General features: G+C 47.0%; 11 protein-coding genes across 11 annotated transcripts; 8 read left to right on the top strand and 3 right to left on the bottom strand.

Moving 5' to 3' along the window:
* Positions 1-1,364: 1,364 nt before the first annotated feature.
* On the top strand, positions 1,365-2,425 carry EYB26_003144 (uncharacterized protein; the record flags this gene model as incomplete). Its single annotated transcript, XM_054262447.1, has 2 exons — positions 1,365-1,579; positions 1,657-2,425. 2 exons carry the CDS (start codon positions 1,365-1,367, stop codon positions 2,423-2,425), a joined length of 984 nt encoding a protein of 327 aa, XP_054118422.1.
* Positions 2,426-3,157: 732 nt separating this feature from the next.
* On the bottom strand, positions 3,158-3,967 carry EYB26_003143 (uncharacterized protein; the record flags this gene model as incomplete). Its single annotated transcript, XM_054262446.1, has 1 exon — positions 3,158-3,967. The coding sequence occupies one exon, from the start codon at positions 3,965-3,967 to the stop codon at positions 3,158-3,160; it is 810 nt and encodes a 269-aa protein (XP_054118421.1).
* A 1,198-nt stretch (positions 3,968-5,165) lies between these two features.
* Positions 5,166-7,274, bottom strand: EYB26_003142 (uncharacterized protein; the record flags this gene model as incomplete). The annotated part of the gene is made up of 1 exon (XM_054262445.1): positions 5,166-7,274. The coding sequence occupies one exon, from the start codon at positions 7,272-7,274 to the stop codon at positions 5,166-5,168; it is 2,109 nt and encodes a 702-aa protein (XP_054118420.1).
* Positions 7,275-9,525: 2,251 nt separating this feature from the next.
* EYB26_003141 (uncharacterized protein) lies at positions 9,526-11,609 on the bottom strand (the record flags this gene model as incomplete). The annotated part of the gene is made up of 2 exons (XM_054262444.1): positions 9,526-9,765; positions 9,828-11,609. 2 exons carry the CDS (start codon positions 11,607-11,609, stop codon positions 9,526-9,528), a joined length of 2,022 nt encoding a protein of 673 aa, XP_054118419.1.
* A 375-nt stretch (positions 11,610-11,984) lies between these two features.
* EYB26_003140 (uncharacterized protein) lies at positions 11,985-13,526 on the top strand (the record flags this gene model as incomplete). The annotated part of the gene is made up of 1 exon (XM_054262443.1): positions 11,985-13,526. One exon carries the CDS (start codon positions 11,985-11,987, stop codon positions 13,524-13,526), a length of 1,542 nt encoding a protein of 513 aa, XP_054118418.1.
* Positions 13,527-14,729: 1,203 nt separating this feature from the next.
* EYB26_003139 (uncharacterized protein) lies at positions 14,730-15,520 on the top strand (the record flags this gene model as incomplete). Its single annotated transcript, XM_054262442.1, has 2 exons — positions 14,730-15,297; positions 15,354-15,520. The coding sequence occupies 2 exons, from the start codon at positions 14,730-14,732 to the stop codon at positions 15,518-15,520; spliced, it is 735 nt and encodes a 244-aa protein (XP_054118417.1).
* A 1,194-nt stretch (positions 15,521-16,714) lies between these two features.
* EYB26_003138 (uncharacterized protein) lies at positions 16,715-18,242 on the top strand (the record flags this gene model as incomplete). The annotated part of the gene is made up of 4 exons (XM_054262441.1): positions 16,715-16,753; positions 16,825-16,957; positions 17,010-17,136; positions 17,192-18,242. The coding sequence occupies 4 exons, from the start codon at positions 16,715-16,717 to the stop codon at positions 18,240-18,242; spliced, it is 1,350 nt and encodes a 449-aa protein (XP_054118416.1).
* Positions 18,243-19,279: 1,037 nt separating this feature from the next.
* EYB26_003137 (uncharacterized protein) lies at positions 19,280-20,622 on the top strand (the record flags this gene model as incomplete). The annotated part of the gene is made up of 3 exons (XM_054262440.1): positions 19,280-19,396; positions 19,450-19,879; positions 19,952-20,622. The coding sequence occupies 3 exons, from the start codon at positions 19,280-19,282 to the stop codon at positions 20,620-20,622; spliced, it is 1,218 nt and encodes a 405-aa protein (XP_054118415.1).
* An 851-nt stretch (positions 20,623-21,473) lies between these two features.
* EYB26_003136 (uncharacterized protein) lies at positions 21,474-22,549 on the top strand (the record flags this gene model as incomplete). The annotated part of the gene is made up of 3 exons (XM_054262439.1): positions 21,474-21,525; positions 21,583-22,015; positions 22,069-22,549. 3 exons carry the CDS (start codon positions 21,474-21,476, stop codon positions 22,547-22,549), a joined length of 966 nt encoding a protein of 321 aa, XP_054118414.1.
* Positions 22,550-23,321: 772 nt separating this feature from the next.
* Positions 23,322-25,118, top strand: EYB26_003135 (uncharacterized protein; the record flags this gene model as incomplete). Its single annotated transcript, XM_054262438.1, has 5 exons — positions 23,322-23,379; positions 23,443-23,574; positions 23,629-23,688; positions 23,745-24,033; positions 24,086-25,118. 5 exons carry the CDS (start codon positions 23,322-23,324, stop codon positions 25,116-25,118), a joined length of 1,572 nt encoding a protein of 523 aa, XP_054118413.1.
* A 358-nt stretch (positions 25,119-25,476) lies between these two features.
* On the top strand, positions 25,477-26,621 carry EYB26_003134 (uncharacterized protein; the record flags this gene model as incomplete). The annotated part of the gene is made up of 2 exons (XM_054262437.1): positions 25,477-26,011; positions 26,062-26,621. The coding sequence occupies 2 exons, from the start codon at positions 25,477-25,479 to the stop codon at positions 26,619-26,621; spliced, it is 1,095 nt and encodes a 364-aa protein (XP_054118412.1).
* Positions 26,622-26,667: the final 46 nt, after the last annotated feature.

Raw genomic sequence — 26,667 nt, 5'->3', positions numbered from 1 at the left:
ACTATTTGAGCACATGTAGTATCTCTTAGGAGATGGTTGGATACTGCTCTATATAATGAAATTGAACTGATATACGTAGTTAGTTACTCTGTAGTATTACGATAAATCTATTAACAACTAGACGGATGGCTACAACCGGGCCCCTCCCCTCGCCGCTTTTACTTGGCGAACTGAGGGTTCTGACAAGATCAGTGAGGTTCACATTTGCTAAGAAACATGCCCAGGCGAGCTCGAGCTGACCCAAACTGGTTCAATCACCGAGCCAGTCGGATACTCAAGTCCTATGGTGAACTCGCCCCTAACAAGTCTTATCTAGGTAGGTAGATGGTTATCTCGAAGTTTGTATGTGACCGAAATTTCTATCTACCTCGACTCCAGACCAAACAATCGATCTGACGGCATAAAAAGGAATTATCTTGTAACAAAAATGAGGAAATTGAAAAGAAGAAACACCTCTATCCTCTCCTTTGCATTTTATCATCGCTTTATAACACTCAATGTTTCTCATCGTAATCAATTGCGAAAAATCGAGCGGAAGCCCTAACCCTATTTATTAGCCCTAACGATTATGAAGCCACCATTCGATTCGTCTCAACACAAAGCTCATCTGAATGCCATGTCTAACGCCAATAAAATGTAATAATCAGTTACTTGTGAGTAAAGTACTTTAAGCATAGAAAGATTTTCTCGGGTGTGCGGATTTTCGGCGTTAAGTGACCTGCGATGCTTAACAACCAGCATTTGTAAAGTCAATTATGGAATGAATCACCCTCTCAGTCTTGAGTATGACTCAAAATAACACAATTTGTAGCAAGAAGTTGAGATAGAGTCCGATGACGCATCAGGAAGTTGTAGGAAAGATATAGGTGTCTTGCACTGGACTGGAAGCCAGCAAAAAATGAACGTCCGAGCCTATGATTCCGTTGGCAAAGAACCAGTAGTATCCAAAGAATCTCAAAACCATATACATATATAGAATTTTTGAGAGTCAGCGGGATTTCCCACACGCGGTTTTGAGGCTCATAGGTGCATCTCCAATGCTTCAACTGAATTCATAGGTACATGAGTCAATTCGGAGCTGATACTACAGTATATGGATGTATATTGTCATATATTGACACACAATGAGCAAGTACATGACTCTGTGTCCAGGATATGTGTCAGAGAAGTAGAGTGTGAGGGCATAAATAGGGAGTGAAACTTGCTGTAGACCCTGGACTTTCATATCAAGAACGATCACAAACTTTCTACTATACTTACTCCTATCCTCTAACGAGAATATTTACCCTTCATCACATCCCTACTCCTTGACAAGTCATTGCCATCTATCTACAAGCCTGCTAGGACGAAGTCGACCAGACACAATGGCGGACCGGGCTGGACAGATTCGAGAACTGTACCTCCAGGGAAAGAAAATCTTTCCGCGCCAGACTATGGAGGACATGTGGAGGATGCTTCACGAATACAAAACGGGGAATTGCAAAGACCCAGAATTCACAATCCCGGACTACGTTAATGAAAGCAAGTCTAACAAGGTTACTCTAGATCTGGGATACCGCATGTTTGATGGAAAAGCAAAGTAAGTTGTTGACTTATTGAATATATCACATCGTTTGAACGGGGTCGAAAATGAGAAACTAATCCACCGACTTCAAGGCTGAAGGCAATGGGATACCTCCCGATACAGATATTCCTAATGGGTTTGGGGTATCCAATCACCACCTTGGAAACGGACTTTGACGAGGATTATGCTCAGAATTTGGAAACACCTAAAGACAAGGATATCGAGGCGCTTGAACATTTGCGGGATGAGGCCTACAAGAACTGGATTACGAGTCCCACAAGAAGCTCAGTGCAAGCTACACTTCAGGCAATTGAGATTGAAAAACTCAAGAAAGTAACGAAAATAATTGCCTTTGGGAATGGTTCCTTGTGGTACGGCTGGAAGAAGGAACCGGGCTTGATTAGAGATTTCGTGGCCCAGCACTCTGTGATACAGGAGATACGGGAATTTATAAAGAAAACCTGTAATCAGGAGGTTGCTTGCTATGCACAAGAGCCCAAGTATACCCCAGCAGACGAGAAGGTGCTCCTCAAACATTTCGGGATCCAGCCATTGGAAGAAATAGAGGCACTCCTCGAAGTCGATAAGCATACACTTGTTTTCGCCATGAACCAAGACATGCCTCTCTTGCACATTCTTGCCGATATTCTTGCTGACGTTTCCTCAAACCCATTAGCTATGATCCTTTGTGGAGAGGTCAACGAAACTGAAAAGTTGGAAGAGTACGACACCACTACAATGCGTGCCAGTCCAACCTCTCCCAGAGTGCAATCCCTCATTCGGAACTACACTAAGCTTGAAATCGATGATCCTGACTCGCTTCTTGAGAGTGAGAACAAGACAAGGCTCTATGTTCTGTAGTGAGTTTCGATGTCAATACCTCCTGCTTGGAATGACGGTGACTTGTTGCGAAGGTGACTATATCCCTGATCCAATCATCTACTATCTCTATGCCTAATGCAGACAATGGCATCTATCTCCACTCTTACTTCAATCGGAGTTAACAGAAAGTATTTTGTAGTATAAGTATGATACCCAAGTAGTGCATAGATTTCTCATGTGCCCAGGTAATTGCTTACTAGACTTCCTAAACATACTTTACCATATTAATTACAGAGTGATGCAACCTATGCACATCATATGTCTGGTATTTGGCTTATCTCATTTGATGTGCTAAGACCTATGTAGGTACTTGGATATATTTAGGTAACCCACATGCATCATTATCCATATTCCATCATGGGATTTTCATGTCAATCCCTTTCGGCTCGCAAGCATAAGATGCCCGATATTACCTAGACTGTTGACCACAAGCCAATTCGATCTATTCAATAGTGTTGGGAAATAAATTGAGTCCCATTCTTGATTAGAAAATCTGTGGCTAGAGAGATTGCTGCTATGCTTTATCATCACTGTTTGGCCCGAGAGATGTATTTATAGGTCATAGTAAAGGATGTTATATGCTCTACTTGGCCGTTCATTTCTTGGTTTGCACGAGATTCTAATATGACTAGTCATTGCTCAGTATTGGTGATCTCGGTAGAGGACAAGCAGACAAAAAAAAAAGAAACTTGCAGTCTCTATTCAGAGCAATCACCACGCCTGAATCCCATCCTTAGTCAACACCTTCCCAACATCCCCATCCCTCTCCCCATCAACCACACTCCTAATAAACGGTCCAGCAACACTCGGATCCGCCGCACCCAGCTTCTTCAAGAACTCCGTATCCCCGCCCAACCCCGTAGCAAGAAATCCCGGCGAAATCGCAAAGACCTTAACCCCATCTCCCTTGAGAATCCGATACCATTCACGCATCAACATATTCAGCCCCGTTTTGGCACTTCGATACGCTGGCACGCCCATAAACCCTGTCTTTGGCCACCCTGTTTCAGCTGGGCTCTGGTTCACTGCTAGAGCGGCATTATCTAATCCAGCGAAAGCAGACGTGCCGGATGTTATGAAGAGGAGTCGAGGATCAGAGCTCTGCAGAAGCAATGGGACGAATTTGCTCGTCACTACTTGTGTGCTGGTCGTATTGATGCTCCAGGATTTATCCCAGAGTTCTCGTTCGGAGGCGATTTTGCCCTGTGCTAGGCCGTGCTCGAGTTGTGCGCCGGCATTGTTGATGAGGACGTCTAGTTTGCCGTCTAGTTGGGTCGAGATCGCGTTGTAGGCGGCGGCAATCGAGTCGTCATCTTCAATGTCGATTTGGATGGGTGTCAAGGAGCTTGTGGGTGACGATGGGAATTCGGATTTGACGGCTTCGATGGCGTTGTGTGCGTTGGAGAGAGATCGGGAACCCAGGAGGATTTGGTAGGACTCCTTTGATGAGCCATAGAGGGCACGCACGATCTGGAAGCCAATGCCCGTGTTGGCGCCGGTGATGAAGACGCTTTTGGCCATTTTCATATGTCTAGGTATGGTATTATTAGGAATGATTTTGCTTTTGTCTTGGGTGATTCGAATAAATCTTGTCCAGAGAGCTGGCTCAAGGCTCCATTTATACCTTTCCAGTGGCCTAACATCTCTTTACGAGCAATTGTACAATAGTCACCTGCTATATCCACAATATGGTGCTGACACTAAAGAACCATTTTGGCCGAATAGTCGCGCTAAGGAAGGAGGTGTGTACTATTTAAGACCGTTGGCCTTTGGAAAATATCCAATATGTCCGTATTTCGTCCGTGTCCGTCTCACGTCAACCTCTGTATCTGGCACTGATGCCATGGAAATTAAAGGTTAAACCCGAGATCTTCATGAGGGGCGTGAATAATGATGCTATCCTCCCATACTCCAACCTCCCTTCCCCCAAAGCCCTAATCGGCATAAGGTTGCTTATCTCCGCCAGCTTGGATCGCCTGCCTGTAATATGTGTTGGTACTACATAGTAGGCTGATGAGGTGGATTTTGCAACCGGCATTACATAGGTTTTGTAGCATGCGTCGAACGTAATGTCTCACCGATCAATTCATTATACAAGTCTTTTCGGCTTCCAAGCTCAGTAATCAAGATAGTCTTATGTGGAAGGACTGATTGATTTAAGATCTCTGATATTGACCAATAAGTACTTAGGTCTACTCAAGTCTTCAACAGAGACACATATTTAGACAATAAATAACGTCAACTCTCAGAACATCAAATCGCTCACACTATGCTAGTTTGGAACAAATGCAATGCACAGTCAAAACCAAACCACAAAAACAAACAACCTGAAAACCCAGTTTATGCCTTAGCCCAAAGAGTGACAGTTCGAACAAAAGGGAAACGAGCCGAGGAAACGAGCCCTCTCCGTGGGGTATAAAGAGCAGAATGAATGGAAATGTCCAGCGTCCCACACATTGTGTGGACTATTATGGTATAAATTAGTGAAACACAGAAATCAAAACAGAAAAGAGAAATGAAGCTTGTCAACAGCAAGTATGTCCGTGCATAGACTCGACGGTGCGAGAAGGGTAAAATAATACAGAGAATGTTGAACTTTTGTTTGTCCAGGAAAGAGATGTGATTTGTGTCGTCAAGACAAATCGAACTGAGGATGACTGATAGGCACGACTGAGAAGGAAAACGTCGACTTTTATGTTGAAACATCTGGTGGAAAAAATTATTTATCCGCATGCAAGTTCAACCAGCTCATATCTGAATTGACTTTCTTCGACGAATAGCTATCCCTGTCGTCATGAAGGATGCCACTTGATCTTCGTCCATGAGACCGAGCATCAATTATCGGCTCATGCACACCCGAGGGTTCACGTGCACTTGATTGATAGAAGCTATCGGTATAGTTGCTACTTGGTGGTCGTAGGTTCCAAGGCTGGTGTGTCCACTGTGTTCCATCATGAACGCTCTGTGGAACGCCAGAAGAAAACGCATTATGGCGGTCATGGTCATCTTCTTCCTCCGAGACGAAGCTGACCGAATCTGCGCTAGATATATGAGCAGACTGACCTTGATGGATATGCCGGGACCCAAATGACGGTAAATGTTCTGTGCTAGGACTGCCAGAAGCAACTTGTCCTAATGGTCTGGGTCCATCTAGAGCACTCAATGCAATTGTGGTTCTCTCTGGTACTTCATGAGGCCACATACTACCTCGATAATCAGACTTGGTGATCTGAGAAATGTCCGAATTCATTGTAGTGCGAGGAGAGTCAGTCGTCGGACCTTCTCCATCCTGGAAATATTTACCCCAACCTTCATCAGTGCTTCGATCACCCCGTGAGTGAGACTCGGTGATAGGGGTGAGGGTATTATTTCTATACTGATCTGCCTGGCTAGTAGTAATCGTTGTCAGGGTGGTCTTAGTTGGTGGTATCAAAGACCGGGTCGTCACTGGAGTTTTATCTGCCATGAATGTACCAGGATATTCGTTTTCAAATTTCCCAGAAATCATGTTGAGAGAGTCGACTGCTGAAGGCACATGGCTTCGAGCCATAGGCACGGCAGCCATTGTGAGAGGTTCAATACCTTGATCCTGGAAGCTCAGCCGGTCTTTATCTTGACCATAACGGCGGCTACCTGTGCCCAAGGTACCATTCTTTCGGTGAAAACGGCGAAGGACTACCAGCAGAATAATTAGGATGGCAGCCACACCTAGCAAGCAACCTAGAGTTGCACCTATGACGACACCCGTGCTGATCCTGGTCCCACCGAAGGCTGCGGCAGTGGTTGTTGCCGATGCCGATGTTGTTGTCGCAGCCGTAGCGCTGGTCGTCGGAGCAGTTGTCGAAGATGGACCTATTGGATGCTGGAGGCCCGCACTTACTGCGTCACCGTAAAAGAGTTTTGTGGTGTTGACCCAGCTATTCTGAGTCTGGTTAAAAACAGTGATGGCATCCGTGCTGCTTCCGCCAGCTATCACGACTAAGCCGTTATAGGACTGGGCCAACGAGAAACTGTTGCGTGTCGTTGTGGACGCTAGGGTACCATTGTATGACGGAGAAGTGGTGAATGTCACGGGTTCACCAGGGAATGCCGCAGAACCACCGGGCTGCAGCAAAGCGACGTATGTTACGTTGTTTGGGGAGACGGACATATCAAAAATTTCCAAAAATTTGCTCCCGTCTGCGTTTGATTGGATGGCAACACCGGCAGTACTGGGTATGCCGCTGGCCAGGGAAATCTGTGACGTGCCCCAGCCACTATCGCCATGGTAAAGAAACACTTCAGTGTTCGTAGGAGTTCCTCCCACGTAAACGGCCGTCGAACTATCCCAAGGTAATAAGGTTGGTTTGATCCCAGCTGCTATACCGGCACCGTTACGGTTCTGTATCGTCCCTCCGTTTGCGAGGGGAATTTCAAAGGTTGTTGTCGACGCATCCTGGTTTCCATCATTAGATCCTGCATAGACAAGGATCGAAGCAGTGCCGGGGAGATATATAGCACTGTGGTTGACTGTATTCCGAAGACCACCACCCAGATTAAGGGACTCCCACTTTTTATTGGCGAATGAGTATCGTTGAAGACCCATATATGTCGAGTCGGCCGTAGTACCTCCGACAACATATAAAGCTTGGTTATCGGCGGAGCCATCAATTGTACCTGTGACACAGACGGCGTCGGTGACTCCTTGGCCAGCATTTGTAGATGTCCACTCGGCGCCCTGTTCGAGAGGTAGGGATAATAATGCGGAAGGAGTGTAAACGTAGATAGTGTTGTTATAGACAACTGAACAACGCCCATCAAGGGCTGAAGGAGGCTCTGGACAAGACATCTCGAGGATATATAAGTCGGCCGCCAAGTAAACCAGTTACGGGCCGCGAAAAAAAGAATGTAGTATTGATATAGGTCCTGACGACGGGCGACGATTTCCTTAGTAGCCCAACGGGTTTGTTCCAGACCTGTCTGTAGACTATTGCATGATTTGACCAGTTGTATTCCAGCTCCTTTAACTAGTAGTCGCGTTGAAGAGGTGCAGTTCGTGTCCCACGATATGGTGTATGAACTACGGCTAGAATCACCAAGGCAGCGTGCAATTGTTGCATACGATATCCTCCTAGTCAGATATCCCGTATCATACGTCGTCTCCGATGCGATGTCGCAATCCGATTGAGAATGCAGAGTTGAGTTGATCAATTCGATTGGATTGGCTCTAATACTGCAAGATAGCAAACTGCAAGCAATGCGAACGAAGCGATACCTGCAGCACGCGATGAGGTGCTGAACAAAACAACACAGCAATCAATTACTGCGTGGGTCGAAATGATAGGAGAGCGATCCCACGGCGAAACGGCGAAAACGATGCAGAAGCAGGTTCCGTTAGGGAGCGAATATCATATGTCCTGGTTCGTGAGCACCAAGGACAGGCAATAGTGAAAGAGAGAAAGGAGAGTCGGCAAAGTAAGCAAGGTGCAAAGCAAATAATGATGCAGTAGCCAGCAGCACACACGAACAGGTCAACCTACTACGTACGAAACAGAGGAAGAACGAACGACCTGCAGGGAGGGAGGGGGGGTTTGGAGGGAAGGAAGGTGCTAACTTGAGAAGCTAAGAGTTGACTACTGTAGTAAGACACTGCATGAAGGCAGGAAGGAGCACTTGGCAAGATTGGCAGCGACAGGGGGGCAGCGTCAGGGAAGGTGCCATCTGGTGCCTGATTTGGGGAAAGCGCAAGGGACCAGCGGACGCCATGATTCAAGATGAAACGCCGGAGCGGGCCAGGAACCACTCAGGGCGCGCATCTCTGGGCCGCCTGTCCACTCAGCGTTGTTGGTGGCTCGACTGCCGTGTGCTTTGGCTCTAGTGCATGCTGGTATTACTATGCATGCAAATTCATAGGGGTAGCCCCCAATCACCGGCCAGCAAAGGGCTCTGTCATTCCTTCGTTGGACTTAGCCTGACTCGGATAAAGAGAAATATATTGAAAGCCCGCCCTGTATGGTTTAGCGTGTGGGCGCCAGGGGAAAGCCCCGACTCTTCGGTCCAATAACACCGTTGAAGGCCCCACTCCGATAAGATATCGGATGCATTTTGACATTTTGTACTCCATACAGAGTGCAGAGTAGTACGACGGACGGAGTATGCATTTCCCACTGACGGAGTCCTCTGTAGACAGTCAGACAGTTAGACTGCCTGCCTGAAGCACCGAATACTAGGAATACTACATAGTAGTAGGATTTCGTATCCACGTTATCGTGCACGCTCGCTGAGAGATCCTAGTGATCACGTCCATCATGCATTCAGGCATTCCTTCCCGTGGTTGTCAGTGGATATGGGTTACTTTACAAAGTTTGCAAACTGGTTACCGGTACGTGCCTCATGACATGTCCCGGTTCTCAAACACGCCCGTCTTATGGGGGCCACTTAAGTTAGTTAGTTAGATGACTGGAGGTGCTTATTCAACATCAGCATTGCCATTAACTTAACTTAGTTAGCTCACTAACTACTCCGTACTACGAGGATTAACTAACTTAGTTAGTTAACTAACTAAGTTAGCCGTTAGGTAATAGGCAAAGATTCTTGCTTGGGTAACTAGGACCGAGCAGGTCACACTAACCTCGGCGGCGGCGTGCTATTTCAAGGTCATATCATCCGAGTTCCAAGATTCCATCCATGTAAGTGTCAATGACTTGTAAACATGATTCAAACAAAGTCAGAACACAAAACAACAATTGGTGGATTCCAGTTTCAAACCTCATCGCTCCGAATCTGACACAGCCCTGATTGCGCTGGTACAGGGTACGCGTTCTGATGACTCCCGTGGGTATTTCCCGATTAGGGTTAAACGGGGCACTGGCCATTAAGTAATTACCACCTTTTGAAGGCGACCGTTTCAGAGAGATTTATTTGGAATTCTAAGAAGATTGGCCAGGTCACTTGATACATGATACAAGCTCTTTCATTGCAACTACGGAATCTGTATAGAATCGTAGAGTCAAAGATTACTGTCCGATAATGCTACATACCAGGTCGTATACATGGTTGTTGTGTCGCCCAAATCCAGAGCCAGCACATTATCATCCGTTTCAGCTTTGTCCCTGTTGCTGTTGTTTCCAGGCGTGGGCACGTTGTAACAGCCGAGACAAATTGGCTGCCGATGCATCGTCTGCTGGGAAAACATAGTCCATGTATTCCTCGTAACGGTCGTCGTCCAACTTGCGACGCTTCTTGACCCGCCGTGGCATCTGCTTTTCGATCGCTGCAAGATCTTCGGCGGACCCATGGGCTTGTTCGAATGCCTTCCATGCATTTAGGAGATCCACCCTCTGTGTTCGGAAATTAGTCAGTGTCAAAAACAAGATATAACCGTGGCAAAGGATCTACTAACCTCTTCCTTGAGATCCTTATCCTTCATCACCTTGTTGGCGCGTTCAAAGATCTTGCGAGCCCGTCGTTTCGCTTCCTCGCTGACTGGCCGTTCCTCCTCCTCCTCCTCTTCCTCTTCGCCTTCTGGAATGTTGATTTCGAATTTGGCATAATTGATCCAGACCTTGACGTGATCCGTCTTCTGCAGTAACCTCTCATATAAGTCACGCGTCCGGTCATATTCTCCTTCGTATTCCTCGAAATCAATATACGCTTTCCAGACCAACTCTGGCATGTCAAGTGTTGGTTGTTCGATGCCTAATTCGAAAATCGCCCGCGCTCGTTCCAGATCTTCCAAGCCCCGTTCAAGCTCGGCAAATTTGATCCAAGCCTGACTGTTCGCTGCATTCCATTCGATTTGTTTCTCATACAGAGTTCGGCATCTGTTAAATTCGAATAATTGGCGTTCCAAATCAATATAACCACGGAACAGCTTGTCTTTAGGACACATGCCAATTGCTTGTCCAAGTGTTTTTCGGGCTGCTTGAAGTTCCATTTGACGTATCTCAAACTGAGCTTTCATGAGCCAGATTTTGGCAAAGGTAAACTTCTTGTGTGGTATCAGCTTCAGACATTCTTGATAGATTTGTCTGGCGCGGCCGATATCCTTGCTCTCCATCTCTTCCCATAAGGCGTAGAATATCCATAGATATATGTATCTCCGCCAGTGGCGCTTCTCCTGAGAAGGTGGTATCTGAGCAATTGCTCTTTCATATACATCCCTGATGCGATCCGCATCTCCTGAAGTCTCTTCCAACCGAGCAAAGTCAAACCATACGTCGTAGTTGCGAGGGTTTTCCTTGATTTGTTCCTCATACTGAACACGACGTTTGTTCAAGATAACATCCTCAACACCTTCGCGATCACCAAACTGCTTTTCAAATGTCGTATATGCCTGATGTAAAGTAACTGACTTGGAGCGCGGTAGTCGATCAAGTGCGAATTTATAGATGGCACGAGCCCGTTCGTATTCCTTTAGCTTCGCTTCGAATTTGGCGTACGAAACAAAAATCTTCTCATCCATGAAATCGTCACCAAGGGTCTCAATCGCAAGTCCATAGACTTCCCGGACTAGGTCGCTCGTTCCGTATTCTTCCTCAAAACGTGCCCATTTGATCCAGTTTCTTGGCTCTGGGTGGACGATGGTAAACCTCTGGAAAATAGCTCTGGCGCGGTCGAATTCATTATACCGCTTCTCGAGTTTGATGTATGCACTCCATGCACCCTCGTCTGGTTCCCATGACATCCATCGTTCAAACACTTGGCGTGTACCTGGAATATTTCCAAGAGTCTCCTCCATATAAACATATTTGTACCATAGCTTATCGACTCGTGGTAAGATCGTCACCGCTCTATCAAGCAAATTTCGAGCATGGTTGATATTTCTCGTCTTCATCTCCGCTTCAATGTAACGAATCCATAATACGACGGAGGTAGAATCGACATCTAAAGCTCGTTCGAAAATCGATCGCGCTCTGCGAAATTCCTTCTGTTCCAATTCCCATTGTGCATAACGCATCCAATTATTCATATTAATTCGGTTGCGCCGAACATAGTCCTCGAATTCCTTCCTCTTCCGACCTTGGTATTCGTGTAGTTCCTCCAGATCTTCGAAGCGCTGCGTCGGAGCTTGAACGCCCTCCTCCTGTCGGTCAACAGCCTCTCGCAATAGTTGTTCGGCAGAGATCTGAATAGGCGCAGCGGCCTTGTTTTTGACCCTAGGGGGTCCTCGTGAGATCTCCATGGCGAAAGCTGTGGTAGGCGACTCGGATTGTTGTAGGGTCAGTCGCCGAAATCGAAATCGAAACGATGAGTTAGCTTAAGGACCTAGCTGTCACACAATAAAGAGCCTTCACCGAGCTTGAGAAGCTCTGCGGTGTTGCTTCTATTTAGCTAAGTAGCTTCGTGATCGAGATATGGATACGGAAAATAATAGATTGTCTCATTACGCTAAAGCTGCACAGAAGGTTCTTGCCGCCACCCGAAGGCTGCTACGGTAATATATCACGTGACTGATGCGCTTCAATTTAGTGAGCTTTACAAAAAAAGTTAGTGGCGTCATTCCTTTCTTTTGAACCTACAACTCAAGCCAGATAGGCACAGCTACTCCGTCACAACAATGTCGGCTGCGGAAGATCTGTTGCGGGATTTCGAAGACTCCGATTTCGAAGAGACGGAGGAAAATGGAGTCGAAAATGAAGGTCAAGAAATGGAACTCGTGCCGGAGACGACAGAGGAAGCCGAGGAGGAAAATGTCGCAGTGAAGAATGATTTCGAGGTTGCCATGTCAGCGGCTGATGAACTGGCACGTCTACACAAAGTCTTGCGCGACTACTACTCGGTGCGATTTCCAGAGCTTGAAACTCTTATTACGAACCCCATCAACTACGCGAAAGCCGTTGCGATCTTGAAAAATGGACCGCTCGACAATATCAAGCAACTCTCTACGTCCTCCGACAACATCGTCGGCGCTCCGCTCAATACTGTTCTCGATGGACCCTCCCTTATGGTCGTTACTGTTGAAGGAACATCCACTCGAGGTCGGCCGATGTCAGAAGCCGAGCTCAAGCTTGTGCTCGATACTTGTGAGAAAATCCTCAAACTAGACCGCGAACGAACTGCACGTATCGAGAGTGTTCAATCTCGAATGACCGAAATTGCACCAAACCTCACAGCTCTTATTGGTTCACAAACGGCTGCCCAGTTCCTAAATCAGGCTGGTGGATTACTTGAGCTTGCCAAAATCCCTGCCTGTAATCTTGCTGCTCAGGGCTCCAAGAAGCAAGAAGGACTGGGATTTGCGACGAACGTTGGTATTAGACAACAAGGCTTCCTCTACAACTCGCCGATGATTCAAGACATACCGAACGACGTCAAACGCCAGGCGATGCGGATTGTGTCGGCAAAGATGGTCTTGGCGGCCCGAGCTGATGTTGCTCGTAGCAGTCCAGATGGATCGATGGGCGAGGAGCTTAAACAACAATGTTTCCATCGGTTGGATAAGCTTACGGAACCACCACCAAACAAAGGTCCTCGAGCCTTACCTGCACCCGATGACAAACCGGCTAGAAAGCGAGGTGGTCGACGAGCACGCAAAGCGAAGGAAGCCGTGGCAATGACAGAATTACGAAAGGCACAAAATAGGGTTGCATTCGGCAAAGAAGAACAGGAAGCTGGATACGGTACCGGTGACGGCACGGTTGGATTGGGTATGCTTGGGCAGGAGAATGATGGTCGGATTCGTGCCGCTCAGATCGATCAGCGAACACGGGCCAGGCTTAGCAAATCCAACAAGGGCTGGGGAGCAGCCACTCCAATCAGTGGTATCGCTTCATCTCTTCGAGGGCCCGGGAATGCCACAGTACTCCAAGCAAAGGGCCTACGCACATCAGGAGTTGGCACCTCGCTCAACGCGACGGCTGGTACGGCGAGTTCTATTGCATTCACACCGGTGCAAGGTCTGGAATTGGTCGACCCCAAAGTCCAGGCGGAGCTCAATCGTAAGCGCAAGGCAGAAGAGGACCGATGGTTCAAGAGTGGTACCTTCACTCAAGTTGGAGGACAAAATGGAGGTTTCAAGGTCCCTGATGTTCCGGCGAACAAGAAGGTTAACACTGGAGCGGGCAACATGGCGCCTCCGCCACTGCCTCTTAAGAAGTGATCCTTCGTCTTATTATTGTATTCATTTGAAATATGCATTTGTGCTCGGCGTTCGGGGCTTTGACTCATGGTGTGATGATACCAACATTGTATATATATGTGCTTCTAATTCAAATGGTTCTCGGCTGTTTCCAACTCTTTCAAGATGTATACTATGCATGACTTTTAAAGAGCGACTCCGTATACAGTCGATATCGTCACTTCCCCTCTCCGGAAATGGCAATTGGTAAAATGGCGTGCTTTCTACAACGTGACATTTTGCCACGAGACACCTATTGCACAATATTGTGCAACAACTACTTCTATGTACAATGACTATGACTCATTTACTGTCTCTCCAGTCTGGTCTTCGTGGCATGGTAAAGTGATGGTGACCTGGCACAAATGATCGACTTGCTTACCTAAAGATATGGGGTGTCCGTTCCTGGTCGCTAGCCCTAATTCATATCGAACAACACACCAGATGAACCAAGATAACGACAGTTGTACAGAAAACTCTTTTTCAGAGTCAAATAGAAACGGGAAATTATTACCTGCTTTAGTAAAAAGTACCCCAGGAGTTAGGAGTACGTGGTATGAAAGAAAAATTTTTCTTTATGCGTATTCTGGTGAGGGTTCCGAATCTATGCCAAATTTTGGTACAACCATTTTGAGCGAAATTGTGGTAAGCTATGACGTGCTTGGACAGACTTTTTGTGAGATTCCTTCAACCCTTTCTATCATATCATACACGCTCACCGCTAGAGAATCCTTCGTAGTGAAAGAAACCAGGGCTAGAGACTAGAAAATCCCAGGAGCAATTTTACATGGTGAGGCAAGGACTAGGCAGGGTAAATTCGTTCGTGCTATCGCAATTTATGTCGTATCTTGCGCATACTCTGTTACATATCTCGAAATTTTTATTGACCAGGGTTCGGATCACAGCATACATTAGCCCCATACGTACCTACCTTTAATAGAAGGGAACGGACTGTCCTTTTTGTCTCTTTTCCTCTTCACTTCTTTTCCTCTTCAAGAACTCTCAAGGAAAATAGGACTGTCCATCCAACTTGTTGTCCTCCACTTCTCTTGAAATCCAACTAGTTTATTGCAACTTGAATAGACTCGTTGTCTTTCAACTAGCTTCGAAGCGGGTCTTTGTACTTCAGATCCGGGGAAGGATACCTTCTAGGCTTTTAGACATGACTCAGTCAACTTATAAACAATGACTGTCGACGCCGGAACAGCAACTACCATAGTTAACCCACCCAGGGTTACACTCAGAGCACCCGTCTCTCTCTTTCACCATGAGTTGGTGACAAAAGACTATCTACTTCTACAGTTCCATGCTGCTGCTGCTTTGCAGTTACAGTTTGGCACACAGCGTCATGAATTGGCTGCAACATCAGACGATCGCTTGATTGCATCCCCATACAATGATCCTGGGAATCTGTTAGATTTGAAGAGCCTTGAGACACCTTATCAGCTACTGGCAAAAGCCTTGACCATCTTCAAGCCCATCCGTGACGATTATGCTGTCGCACCATACATCGAATCCTTCAACTGGCAGGCTGTTGTTGATTTCTTGCGTGATCTCTCGATTGCCGAAGGCTATCAATGGAAAAGACAGCGATTCTATGTTGTCACATTCCGGTCCACTCTGAAACCCGTCATCGATAATCAGCGACTGCACGATCTGGACTACCACTCGCACCAAGAAGCTATGGCTAGTGGTGGTTTGTTGAAGTATTGGTTTGGCGCTAAAAATGAGAAGCATCAGAACTTGGCAACTTGTAAGTAGTAACCCGTGGATACGATATTCAGTTCTTGAGACTGACGTCCGTAATAGGCGTCTGGAGAAACAGAGAGGATGCAAGGGCAGGCGGCACTGGCCCATGGCATAAACAGGCTCGTGCTGCAGTAGGAGCCATGTACGACAACATTGTGTTCAAGACTCTTGCCTTGGTCATCGACGACGATGCATCTTCATGGGAGATTTCCGACTGGACGGACTAATATCCCTGACAGGAGATCAAACCGAGTGCTTTCGATTCCATTTCTTACTAACGCCGTTACGCCTGCATTCTTGACTTAGCACACACCAATTGTTCCATGGCATACGTATACCATGCTCTTTTTTATACAAACTCATCGATTGTTTCCCCTGCTTTCTGCGTTATCGGCATCAATGTCAGAGCGGCGTCAGTGTTTTTTTCTGGGCTTATAGATTTCTGCACAATATCGGTGGTTTGAAAGGTGTTCATGGGAGTTTCAAATACATAGATAGACCGTATATTTTCTTTCAAGGCGTCTGCGGCTTTGAACTTTCATGTCTGCGTGCCTCTACGTACACAAATGCGATGGGCCATTCGGTCGTCAATTGTGGTTGCAATTTGATTTGAATGATAAATATTGTATTGCAGGAAAAGGCTTGGGGGGTGATTCATCATTCAACGGGCAGGGCAGGGCTGACTAGAGTTCGTACAGGACGATGGACAACTTAAAAAAGAGGCATCCATAGTTGTATCCTATCCGTTCAGATATATTATTAGCTCAATCAATTGGATGGATCTTAGAAAGAGCCCACATATCGACGACAATCGAACCAGCATCGATGTGGATAGGGACCCGGTGGACAGCTCAACAAGAACACAGTGTTATGGAAGATGGAGAGCTTTCTCGGACTCCGAATTTAGACATCACATCTCACGCCGACGCCACCAGTTAGATGCAGCTCGGGCACTAACCAAGGGACAAAATGTGTATTCAATGAGACAAAAGCGTCGAGCCCCATGTTCCCACATTGGATGTTTCGTGGGGCCAGCTCTGGACAGAGGGCAAAGTGATGTGTAGTCTAAAAGCTGTCGAGGTTATGGAACGTCTCGGGCCATATTAATAGGAACGCTGGGCTGTTATTGGTGGGGGAGGCACCTTCCGCAGAGAAATCTTCGGTCTCCGCCAATACCCCTCCTTCCCTGCTCGCCGGCCGTTCCTTAGGTAATAAAAAAAAATAAATCTGCCCAGCTTCAACCTTTTGAATCTTTTCTTCTCTCTTCAATCATCTCTGTCTTAATATACCAACCATCATATAACCATTTAAGTAAGTACAGACATCGATCCCAAACTGTGAAAACACTCTCTCGATCAATTGAAGCTTACCATTGCCTCTAGTTCCTTTTTTTTTGACCTCTATCCCATACATCAGACACAATGGCCGCTCCCGCCCACACATTCAAGGTCGCCGACATCGTACGTACTATAAGATTACCTTGGGATATGGACAGACTCTACAGAATACCGTTTCTAACACACAATTCTAGTCGCTCGCTGCCTTTGGCCGCCGCGAGATCGAGCTCGCCGAGGTTGAGATGCCTGGTCTCATGGCCATCCGTGCCAAATATGCTGCTGACCAGCCTCTTGCCGGTTCCCGCATTGCTGGTTGCTTGCACATGAGTAGGTCAATCCAAATGGCTTGGAATTATACATCGTCTAATATATCCTCTAGCCATTCAGACTGCTGTCCTCATCGAGACCCTCACTGCCCTCGGTGCTGAGGTCACCTGGACCAGCTGCAACATCTTCTCCACCCAGGACCACGCTGCTGCCGCCATTGCTGCTTCCGGTGTCCCTGTGTAAGTGTCAATATTTGCTTCAAATCAACGGAGTTCGGACTAACGGCCTTGATAGCTTCGCCTGGAAGGGTGAGACCGAGGAGGAGTACGAATGGTGCTTGGAGCAACAGCTCAACGCCTTCAAGGATGGCAAGAAGCTCAACTTGATCCTCGACGACGGTGGTGATCTTACCTCTCTCGTCCACAAGAAGTACCCCGAACAGCTCAAGGACTGCTACGGTGTCTCCGAGGAGACCACCACTGGTGTCCACCACCTCTACCGTATGTTGAAGGAAGGCAAGCTCCTTGTTCCTGCCATCAACGTCAACGACTCCGTTACCAAGTCCAAGTTCGACAACCTTTACGGATGCCGTGAATCCCTCATCGACGGTATCAAGCGTGCTACCGATGTCATGATTGCCGGTAAGGTCGCTGTCGTTGCCGGTTTCGGTGACGTCGGTAAGGGTTGCGCCCAGGCTCTTGCCTCCATGGGTGCCCGTGTCATTGTCACTGAGATCGACCCCATCAACGCTCTCCAGGCTGCCGTCTCCGGATTCCAGGTCACCACCATGGAGGAGGCTGCTCCCGTCGGTCAGATCTTCGTCACCACCACTGGTTGCCGTGACATCCTCGTTGGCCGCCACTTCGAGGTCATGAAGAACGACGCTATTGTTTGCAACATTGGTCACTTCGATATTGAGATTGACGTTGCTTGGCTTAAGGCCAACGCCAAGTCTGTCCAGAACATCAAGCCTCAGGTTGACCGCTTCCTCATGGCCAACGGCCGTCACATCATCCTCTTGGCTGAGGGTCGTCTCGTCAACTTGGGTTGTGCTACCGGCCACTCTTCCTTCGTCATGTCTTGCTCTTTCTCCAACCAGGTCTTGGCTCAGATCGCTCTCTACAAGGCTGGAGATGCTGCTTTCGGTGCCAAGTACATCGAGTTCGGCAACGAGGGTAAGCGCCCCGTCGGTGTCTACGTCTTGCCCAAGATCCTCGACGAGCAGGTTGCCAAGCTCCACTTGGAGCACGTCAACGCTAAGCTCTCCACCCTCACCCCCGTCCAGGCTGAATACCTTGGTTTGGATGTTGCCGGTCCTTTCAAGAGCGACATCTACCGCTACTAAGCTAGGACATGATACCCTGAATCTTCATTTCTCTTCGGCGTATGGTGACACATATAGACTTTTTTCAACATGAGTTTACGATGTTATGAACAACAAACATATTCTATTAGGGTTCTTGGCTAACAGAACTCACGAGCATTTGGCCTTCAACGGCTAGCAATTTTGATTCCCCTTACAAAGAAAAGTTTAAACTTTTATCAGCATTTTGTTTTCCTTCTTGGGTCCTGGTCCAGGAATCGGTGGTGAGGGAGGCGTGATCATTATGACTATGAAATAGTGAAACATTGGGTTTCCGTTTTCTATCTTGTCTGGGGCTTTCAACAATGAAAGGCATATGAAAGCTAGACACTTTCCTTTGTTATGTATTACAAGATTACAAATCGATCAATCGCATTCGACCGTTGTATCAATCTGGTCTAGAATTTTGAGTCCCTGATAAGTAAATTGAATTGCAATCTAGTTGTGCCATTATATCTGCCCATTAAATTGAGGCATCGACTAACATGACTTGTTGAACTCTGGGTAAGACGTGGATGGTGAAGAGTAAAGCCCGAACCCTAAACCAAGCCCTACATTCCTCAACACCAGAAAGAATGTTGCACCTCAATCACCAATGCCCCTCCACGATAAGATATGTACAGAGAGGAATCGCGGGCTCGATAAGATTGTGTCTGTGACACATTCCAGTGGAGTGGCGGGAAATAAAATTTTCTGTAGTGGAATGTTGAGATTTTGATGCTGCTGTTAGGTCTAACTTTGATATGTATGGCTTGTGAAGTATGAGTATGTGTATGAATGGCCACCCTCTGACATGGGGTTTTTTCCCTTTCCGGCAATCTTCTTACTTGCCACATCTCTTGATTTTGGAGGATATCCCTGTCCGAGGGTATAAAATGTTCTTGGTCTCTCATCGGGAGTATAGAAGATCAACCTCAATTCCGGTCTAGTTTGATATCAAACAGCTTGCTACAATCTTTGATTATTTTTATCAATACTGAAAGCACCAGGTTGCACCTAGATAGAGGCTAACAGCCACAATGGTGTCGGCCAAAGCTTTGCTAGCTTTTTATGCCATCTCAGGCATCGTGCACTCATACCCTCTACACCAACAAATCGAGGACCCGCATCACTTGACGACAAGAGCACCGAGCCCAGTAAGCTACGGTTAACCAGCTTTTTGATGCATGGTGGCTAACAGCATAAACAGAGGTTCAAAAACCCCTTCGATGTTGAAGGCTACCTGAAGCAGCTGGACTACGAGATTCCGAATAACAGGGATATTCAGGAATGGGTCAAGAAGGTGAAGAAGAAAGGAGCATTGGCAGCTGCGGGGGAACTTTCGGGTCAACATCATGATGAAGATGGCCATGATCACGATCAACATACTAAGTCTGCTCCCAGGCCGGATGACAACGAGCACGACGATGATGATGATGACGACGATGAAGATCATCATATGAATAGTGGTGATGCAGCTCCGCCGTTCCAGGTTGCTCGGCCATCAGGTTCTAGGGCTACTCATAGCGTCTCTACATTTACCGCCGTCCCAACGACCACAGTTGGCAATGCCGGTGTCCCAATTTTAAACCCTGCTCACGAGAAAGGCAACGGAGATGGAATCAAGAACAACATGAATGGTATGCAGCCGGCGCAAAGCGTTCAAGCATCACAGTCTGAAACTAATACTGACGTTCTGAACCCGCAACAAGCTGAAGAAACCGAGGACGATGAAGATGAAGATGAAGATGATGAAGACGGTGAACATGGTGATCACGACGAACACGGTGACCATGCCAAACACGGTGATCACAACGAACACGGTGACCACGGCGAACACGGGGTTAATGAACTCATGCAGCCTGATGATGTCCAGCACTCAGCTACACCCACCACCACCCTATCTAACACAGTTGGTGGCGTTGCCGATGGCCCTGCTGCTGCCCCTTCGGTTCAAACTGTCTATATACCAGTCAATGTGTTCCCAACTCAATTTCCAAGCTTCCCAGATATGGACGACGAGGACGGCCTATTCGCTTCTTCGACATCGTTACCCATCTTCCCACCCCCTAAAACTACCACAAAAGCAAACCTGCCTTCGGCAACTGTGTCGCATTCTCCCAAAGAAAGCACCAATACCAATGGTCCTAAAGTCAGCGCAACTCCAGTTAATCAAGATAGCGCAACTGCCCCAGTTGTTACTGCTACCCCGGACGCTGCTGATGCTCCCATGACTGCGGAACAACCTAGTGATAATACTGATTTGACGACCATCACAAACACCCTGAAACCACACAAGCCTTCGTACGAAGATCATTTCGCCAAACTCGGCAAATTGCTGAATCTTATCACACCGAAAGATCAATCCGAGGAGTCATATTGAAGGGTAGGAAGCGGCGGTTAGGGCAAGCTTCGGCATTAATTTTATGCCCACATACCGATGTAGATGTCGGCTTATGGTGGACTTGTACATAGACAAAAAGAAGGAGTTATAGCTACGAGCTATGATAGTTCTATTATCTTAGGCTATCTGATTAATTTATTCATCATAGTTACTTCGTGACAAATTCATCCTAAAGCTGTGCGTGTAATTGTAGCTCTCGTCCGGAGACAAAGCCGAACATCGCTATTGAAGCGAAAGTTATTATCAAGGAGGAGAAACTAAGTTAACTTAGTTAACTAACTTATCTATCTGAATTTGTGATTACCAATCAAACCGAGTAGAGATTATCAACGGACTGAGAGTAAGTTGTAAGAGCGATGTACCAAGTTACAATATTGTCGATGGTTTCAAGGGATGACATCGGCTTTAAAGTCGTTAGTCCGTCCAAATCGGCCTAAGGACCGGTTTACGACAATCTCGCCAATGAGCTTCTATTTTGATCTCCATAACCGGTTCTGGCAAATTAAGAGACAAGAACTACATAGGCGGAGGAAAGTGTAAGTGCGTTTAGATCGGCTTTGACTTATTGCAGAGCTAATTGAATACATGAGGTCATATCTTCCACGGCAGTTAACTATCCGTAGGTGGGGGATAACATCATTTTCTGCACCTCCCGATTGTTACGCAATCAATATAAATAAGACAGAAAGACCTCTCGAAAGGGGTTCCTTCTTCTATGCTATCATACTCAATTCAACCATCAAACAATTCATTGAAAGTTTTCTACTCAAGAAGTCACAATCTACCTGATAAAGATTTGTATATTGAACAGCATTCGAAGTCCATACAACATGCCTACGCTTCTTGGAAAGCAAGTCGGCTCTACAGGCTACGGAACCATGCGTAAATCTCCATTCTTGAGATAAATTTGCCCCGGATTTGCCTTCTAATCATTCTTAGGCATGACATGGAACCCCATCCCTCCCTCCAAAGAAACCTGCTTAGAAACCCTCAACACCGCTCTCGAGCTCGGCGCCAACTTCTGGAACGGCGGCGAAATCTACGGAACATCGAGCTACAACTCGTGCCACTTGCTACAAGCTTATTTTGAGAAATATCCTCAGAACGCGGACAAAGTCGTTCTTAGTATTAAGGGCGGCACTGTCAAGGACGGACTGCAGCCAGATGGCTCCGAGGAAAATATACGTCGCAGTGTTGACGACTGTTTGAAGGTTTTGAAGGGCACGAAGAAGATTGATATCTTTGAGTGTGCCCGTCAGGATCCTAATACTACGGTTGAGCAGACGGTGACGATTCTTGCTAAGTTGATTGAGGAGGGGAAGATTGGAGGTATTGGTCTTAGTGAAGTTGATGCTGAGACTATCCGACGAGCGTGAGTATTGTCATAGCCCCTAAATCGCAAAACATATGCTAAGGTGTCATTAGACACAAGGTCCACCCCATCTCCGCCGTGGAGGTAGAACTATCCCTCTGGTCTCTCGACATCCTCGAAAACGACGTTGCCAAAACCTGCGCCGAACTCAGCATCCCCGTCATCGCATACTCGCCTCTAGGTCGAGGCGCATTCACCGGCGAAATCGCCAACTTGGCTGATATCCCCAAGGGCGACTTCCGGCGCCACGTCCCCAAGTTCCAGGATGGCAACTACGAGCATAATCTGAAGCTTATTCACGAGGTTGTGGATTTGGCTAAGAAGAAGAATGTGGCTCCGGCACAGATTGCGCTGGCCTGGGTAAGAAGTTTGAGTAATAAGACTGGCCTGCCTACCATCATCCCGATTCCAGGTGGAACAACCAAGGATAAAGTCACTCAGAACATGCAGGGTGTTGAGACGCTGACGGATGAGGAGATGGCGGAGATTGATGCGCTGTTGAAGAAGCACGAGGTCAAGGGGACTCGCTACTAGCACTCTGGAGTCTGCATCTTATTTTGTAACTGGAGAGGGATACGATCGACTAATGTGAAACGAGATCTGGGAATTGAAACTTTTAACCTAAAGCTTTTCCAAACGTTAGTTCGGCACAATATAAGATAGATTTGACAAATAAATTGTGTTGGGTTGAAATCAGGTCAAGTGTAGAGTTTGTCAACAACCAACTTCACCTCGTGAAGAGGGAAATTGTCAGCATTGCAGAATTCTCTTTTTTGATCATCATAAAATATGGTGAGGGAGAGTTGATACGTGGAGATGATATGACATACCTATTACTACTGCTACTTGATAGTAGTAGAGGATGTTGTGAGTGTCTTTGCAAGTGACGAGAAGAGGAGAAAAACCAACGCGAAAAAAAGAGGCTTAAATCCTTCTTCAGTACCTAAGTAAGCTAAACCTACTCGGGCGTCGTGGGTCCACGACCATTCATCCTTATTACCACGAAACTATACTGAAGGTTTAGTTGACTCTGACAGCAAATCCTTTGTTCGATTCTTGGCCTACTATGTATATTTATCATCAATTGGTTAGTTATATATAGCAGGGTGCCCTCGTATAATAGTTTCAGTCGAGTGTAACTGTACCATGGACATTTGGCCCCCAATTTCTTGTCTCATGCCCTTAGTCATGCGCTTTGGAGTAACTTAGGGTATATTATTGAGATAATGAGCTGAAATGGATCCGACAGCTGTGACTTCAACTCTCCAACCTTCACATTCAATACAGCAGTATGAACACATTCAAAATGGCGACCAGGCAAGCCAATCTTAACCAACCTAGCACGGTAGCTGTTATAGGTGCTGGTGAGACAGATTGAATACCTCTCTGATCGACGCCTATATTATAGAAACTAACTAGATATCAAGGTAGCTCTGGCTTGTCGATGCTCAAGACCCTCCGCGAAAACGGGTTCAAAGTGACATGCTACGAACGGAGGTCGCAAGTTGGAGGCTTATGGGCGTGGTCTGACAAGAAGGATGTTACTACAGCGCTAAAGAGTAAGATCGATGCTCTTATTAGACTCTCGTTTCGTCTCTCTAATCATGTTATAGCTACCACGGCAAATATCAGCAAATACACATGTGGGATGTCGGATTTCCCTATGCCAGAGGGTACGTATACTGAACCACCAATAGTTTATGATTCAATTGTTAATGTGCATGTTTAGAATACCCTCCACATTTGACACAAGCACAGTTCCAGTCTTTTATGCAATCATATGCCGAGCACTTCAACCTGCTCCCAGACATTGTGTTTGACGCAAAGCTCGAGCAAGTATACAGGAACGAGACAGATTCAAAATGGCTTCTGCAGTTGAACATCAACGGAAAGCCTCGTATTGAGGAATATGACAAAGTCGCTTTTACGCATGGATACCAGACAAAAGCGAAAGTGCCACAGTTCGCTGGTCAAGAGAAGTTCGAGGGTGTCCTGATTCATGCACAGGAATTCAAGTCGTACGTCGCCCAGCCTGTTTCATAAATTGCTAGATTGACTCTCTATGTCTAGTCCAGAGCAGTTTCGAGACAAGAAGGTCATTGTAGTTGGAATCGGAAGCACAGCTGGGGATATCATCGAAACACTATTGCCAGTAGCTTCGAAAATCTACGTATCACACAGACGCGGCACTGCAATTATAAGCAGGTGGCGAGGCGACAAACCTACAGACCTCCTTGTATCGTGGAGACGTCGCCAGATATCCCAATTCCTAACGAGGAACTTCCCCAAAACGATGAGGTGGTTGTCTGTTGCAGGAACAGAATGGCTAATGAAATCTAGATGGGGTAAGCTGGAGCCGGAATGGAACCTTTTGCCATTCCCATCTCCATTACTGGTGCTTCCCAGTGCCTCAGAGACCGTCATCCCAGCGCTGCAAAATGGTTCATTGACCTCACTACGTGGATTGAAGGGATTCGTTGGCCCGAAATCTATAGAGCTGATCGATGGCACTGTTATTCATGAAGTTGATGCTGTGATTTGTGCTACGGGATACACAGCCGATTTCACTGTTGCGCGATTCATTGAGACAAGCCAACCTGCTGGACCCGAAGGGCCAAGTGTGAGACGATTGTGGAAAAACATCTTTCCGCCAAAATATGCGAATTCAATCGCGATGCTCTGTTACTCAGCTTATGGCAAGAATAACGGCTTCTCCTTCTGCGATGTCTCCTCAATGGCTATTAGCAACATCTGGCGGGATGTCCATCCATTACCGACACAGGAACAAATGGAAAAGGAAATCGATGAGCATCATAGATGGATCGTCTCGAACTGGGAATTGGATCATAACATCGATTCATCAATGGTCAAGTCATGGGAATACCAGAGCTTTGTGCACGACGCCGCAGGGACCGGTATGGAGAATCTTGGATGGGGCTGGAAAGGGTGGAAATTCTTTTTCAAAGATCCGAAAATGTCGTACCTGATGAATAATGGGGTCGAGACTGCTCATGCTTTTCGTTATTTTGAGACGGGCAAGAGGAAAGTCTGGCCGGGGGCGCGCGAGGCCATCATTCATGCGAACAAAGTCACGAAGCTGTAATTCATATCTAGATTTGAATCTAGTTTATTTCGTCGATGTGTTCTTTAATAATGCAGACTATATACTTTCTGAAGGATCGGGGACCCGTTCCTAGATATTCCTCGAAGCAAGGCAATGAATAAACGAAGAACGTAATTTTTTGGGGTGTTGTGTATGAGCTCTTTGTGCAATACAAGGCTTCACTCCTTGTAAGCCTCCGAATCACGTGCCGCCGTACTACTTGACTCGACCTCAACTTTATCACTTCATGAAGCTCACACCGCGATACCCTCACCACTAACGCGAAACTTCTAATTAGCTTTGAGCGGGCATCATCTCAAAAAACTTCCACGTTTCTCAGTCCTCTCATAGATACACAATGGCCGAATCGCCCGGCTCCCCCCTCTCGTCCATCGCGTCCGACGACCTGACCGAGGACACGAAGCTGGACAAAGATGGCCACTCGCCCTCAGCATCGAGCATGCCGCCCTCCAAACGCCGTCGCACAGGCGTCGCATCCTGGGATCATCATACACCCATATCCTCCATCCAAGGTGATCTGATACCCACATCACCTTCCTCGAGCGCCATATCCTCCGACACCGACGGCGAAATCCCCAACTCCCCTTCTCTCATCGCATTGATCGGTGGTGGTCAGGACGACGACTATAGCGGTCTCGGAGGCGACCAAGTCACGATATGTCGATGGGATGGTTGCGAGGCTGGCGATCTCGGGAATATGGATAATCTGGTCAACCATATTCATGATGAGCATATTGGGACGAGACAAAAGAAATATTCCTGTGAATGGACTGATTGCAGTCGCAAAGGACAAACGCATGCCAGTGGATATGCGTTGCGCGCGCATATGCGCAGTCATACTAGAGAGAAACCGTTCTACTGTGCCCTTCCAGGTATTTCTACCTCCCAGTTGTCTGCTATTCTACCTATTGACACATATTAGAATGCGACCGAAGCTTCACTCGCTCCGACGCCCTCGCAAAACACATGCGCACAGTCCACGAGACAGAAGCCCTCCGACCTTCAGACCCCGTTCCCAAAAGCCAACTCCTAAACAACCTACCCAACACAGCAACCCCAACTAATAAAGTCCAACGCATCAAGCTGAAACTCAACTTCGGTCCCAGAGAAGACGCCGAATCCTCGACGAACGGAGAAGGAGGAACCCGAGACATCGACAGCCAGGAGGCTGAATTGCTACCCGTGCCCGAGTTCAGTCCTGACCTGGGCTTTGATGCGCATGAGCTTGCTCTTCCGCCGAGTCAACTTTATCGACTCCTTCGCCGTCAGGTACATTGGGCAGAGATCGAGACTTCGAAACTCAAACGGCAGTGGCAAGAACTAGAGCCGAAGCGCAAAGATGCGTTCCTTGAGAAGGAGGCTGCGCTGACTGAAGTCATTGATGCCGAGGGCCGCTTGTCAAAAGTTGTCTCTGACGCACAGCGCGAGGCTGACAAGGAGACTGGGAATGCGCAGAATGGTGTTGAGGAAGTTGGTGCTTGATGCTGTATAATTTTTATTTTCCCATTTCAGATCTTTTGTCCCATTT

The sequence above is a fragment of the Talaromyces marneffei genome, chromosome 2, assembly GCF_009556855.1.
Source record: "Talaromyces marneffei chromosome 2, complete sequence".
Taxonomy (NCBI): domain Eukaryota; kingdom Fungi; phylum Ascomycota; class Eurotiomycetes; order Eurotiales; family Trichocomaceae; genus Talaromyces; species Talaromyces marneffei.
Note: the sequence above shows the minus strand (reverse complement) of the source record. Positions and strands in the feature narration are given on the sequence as shown.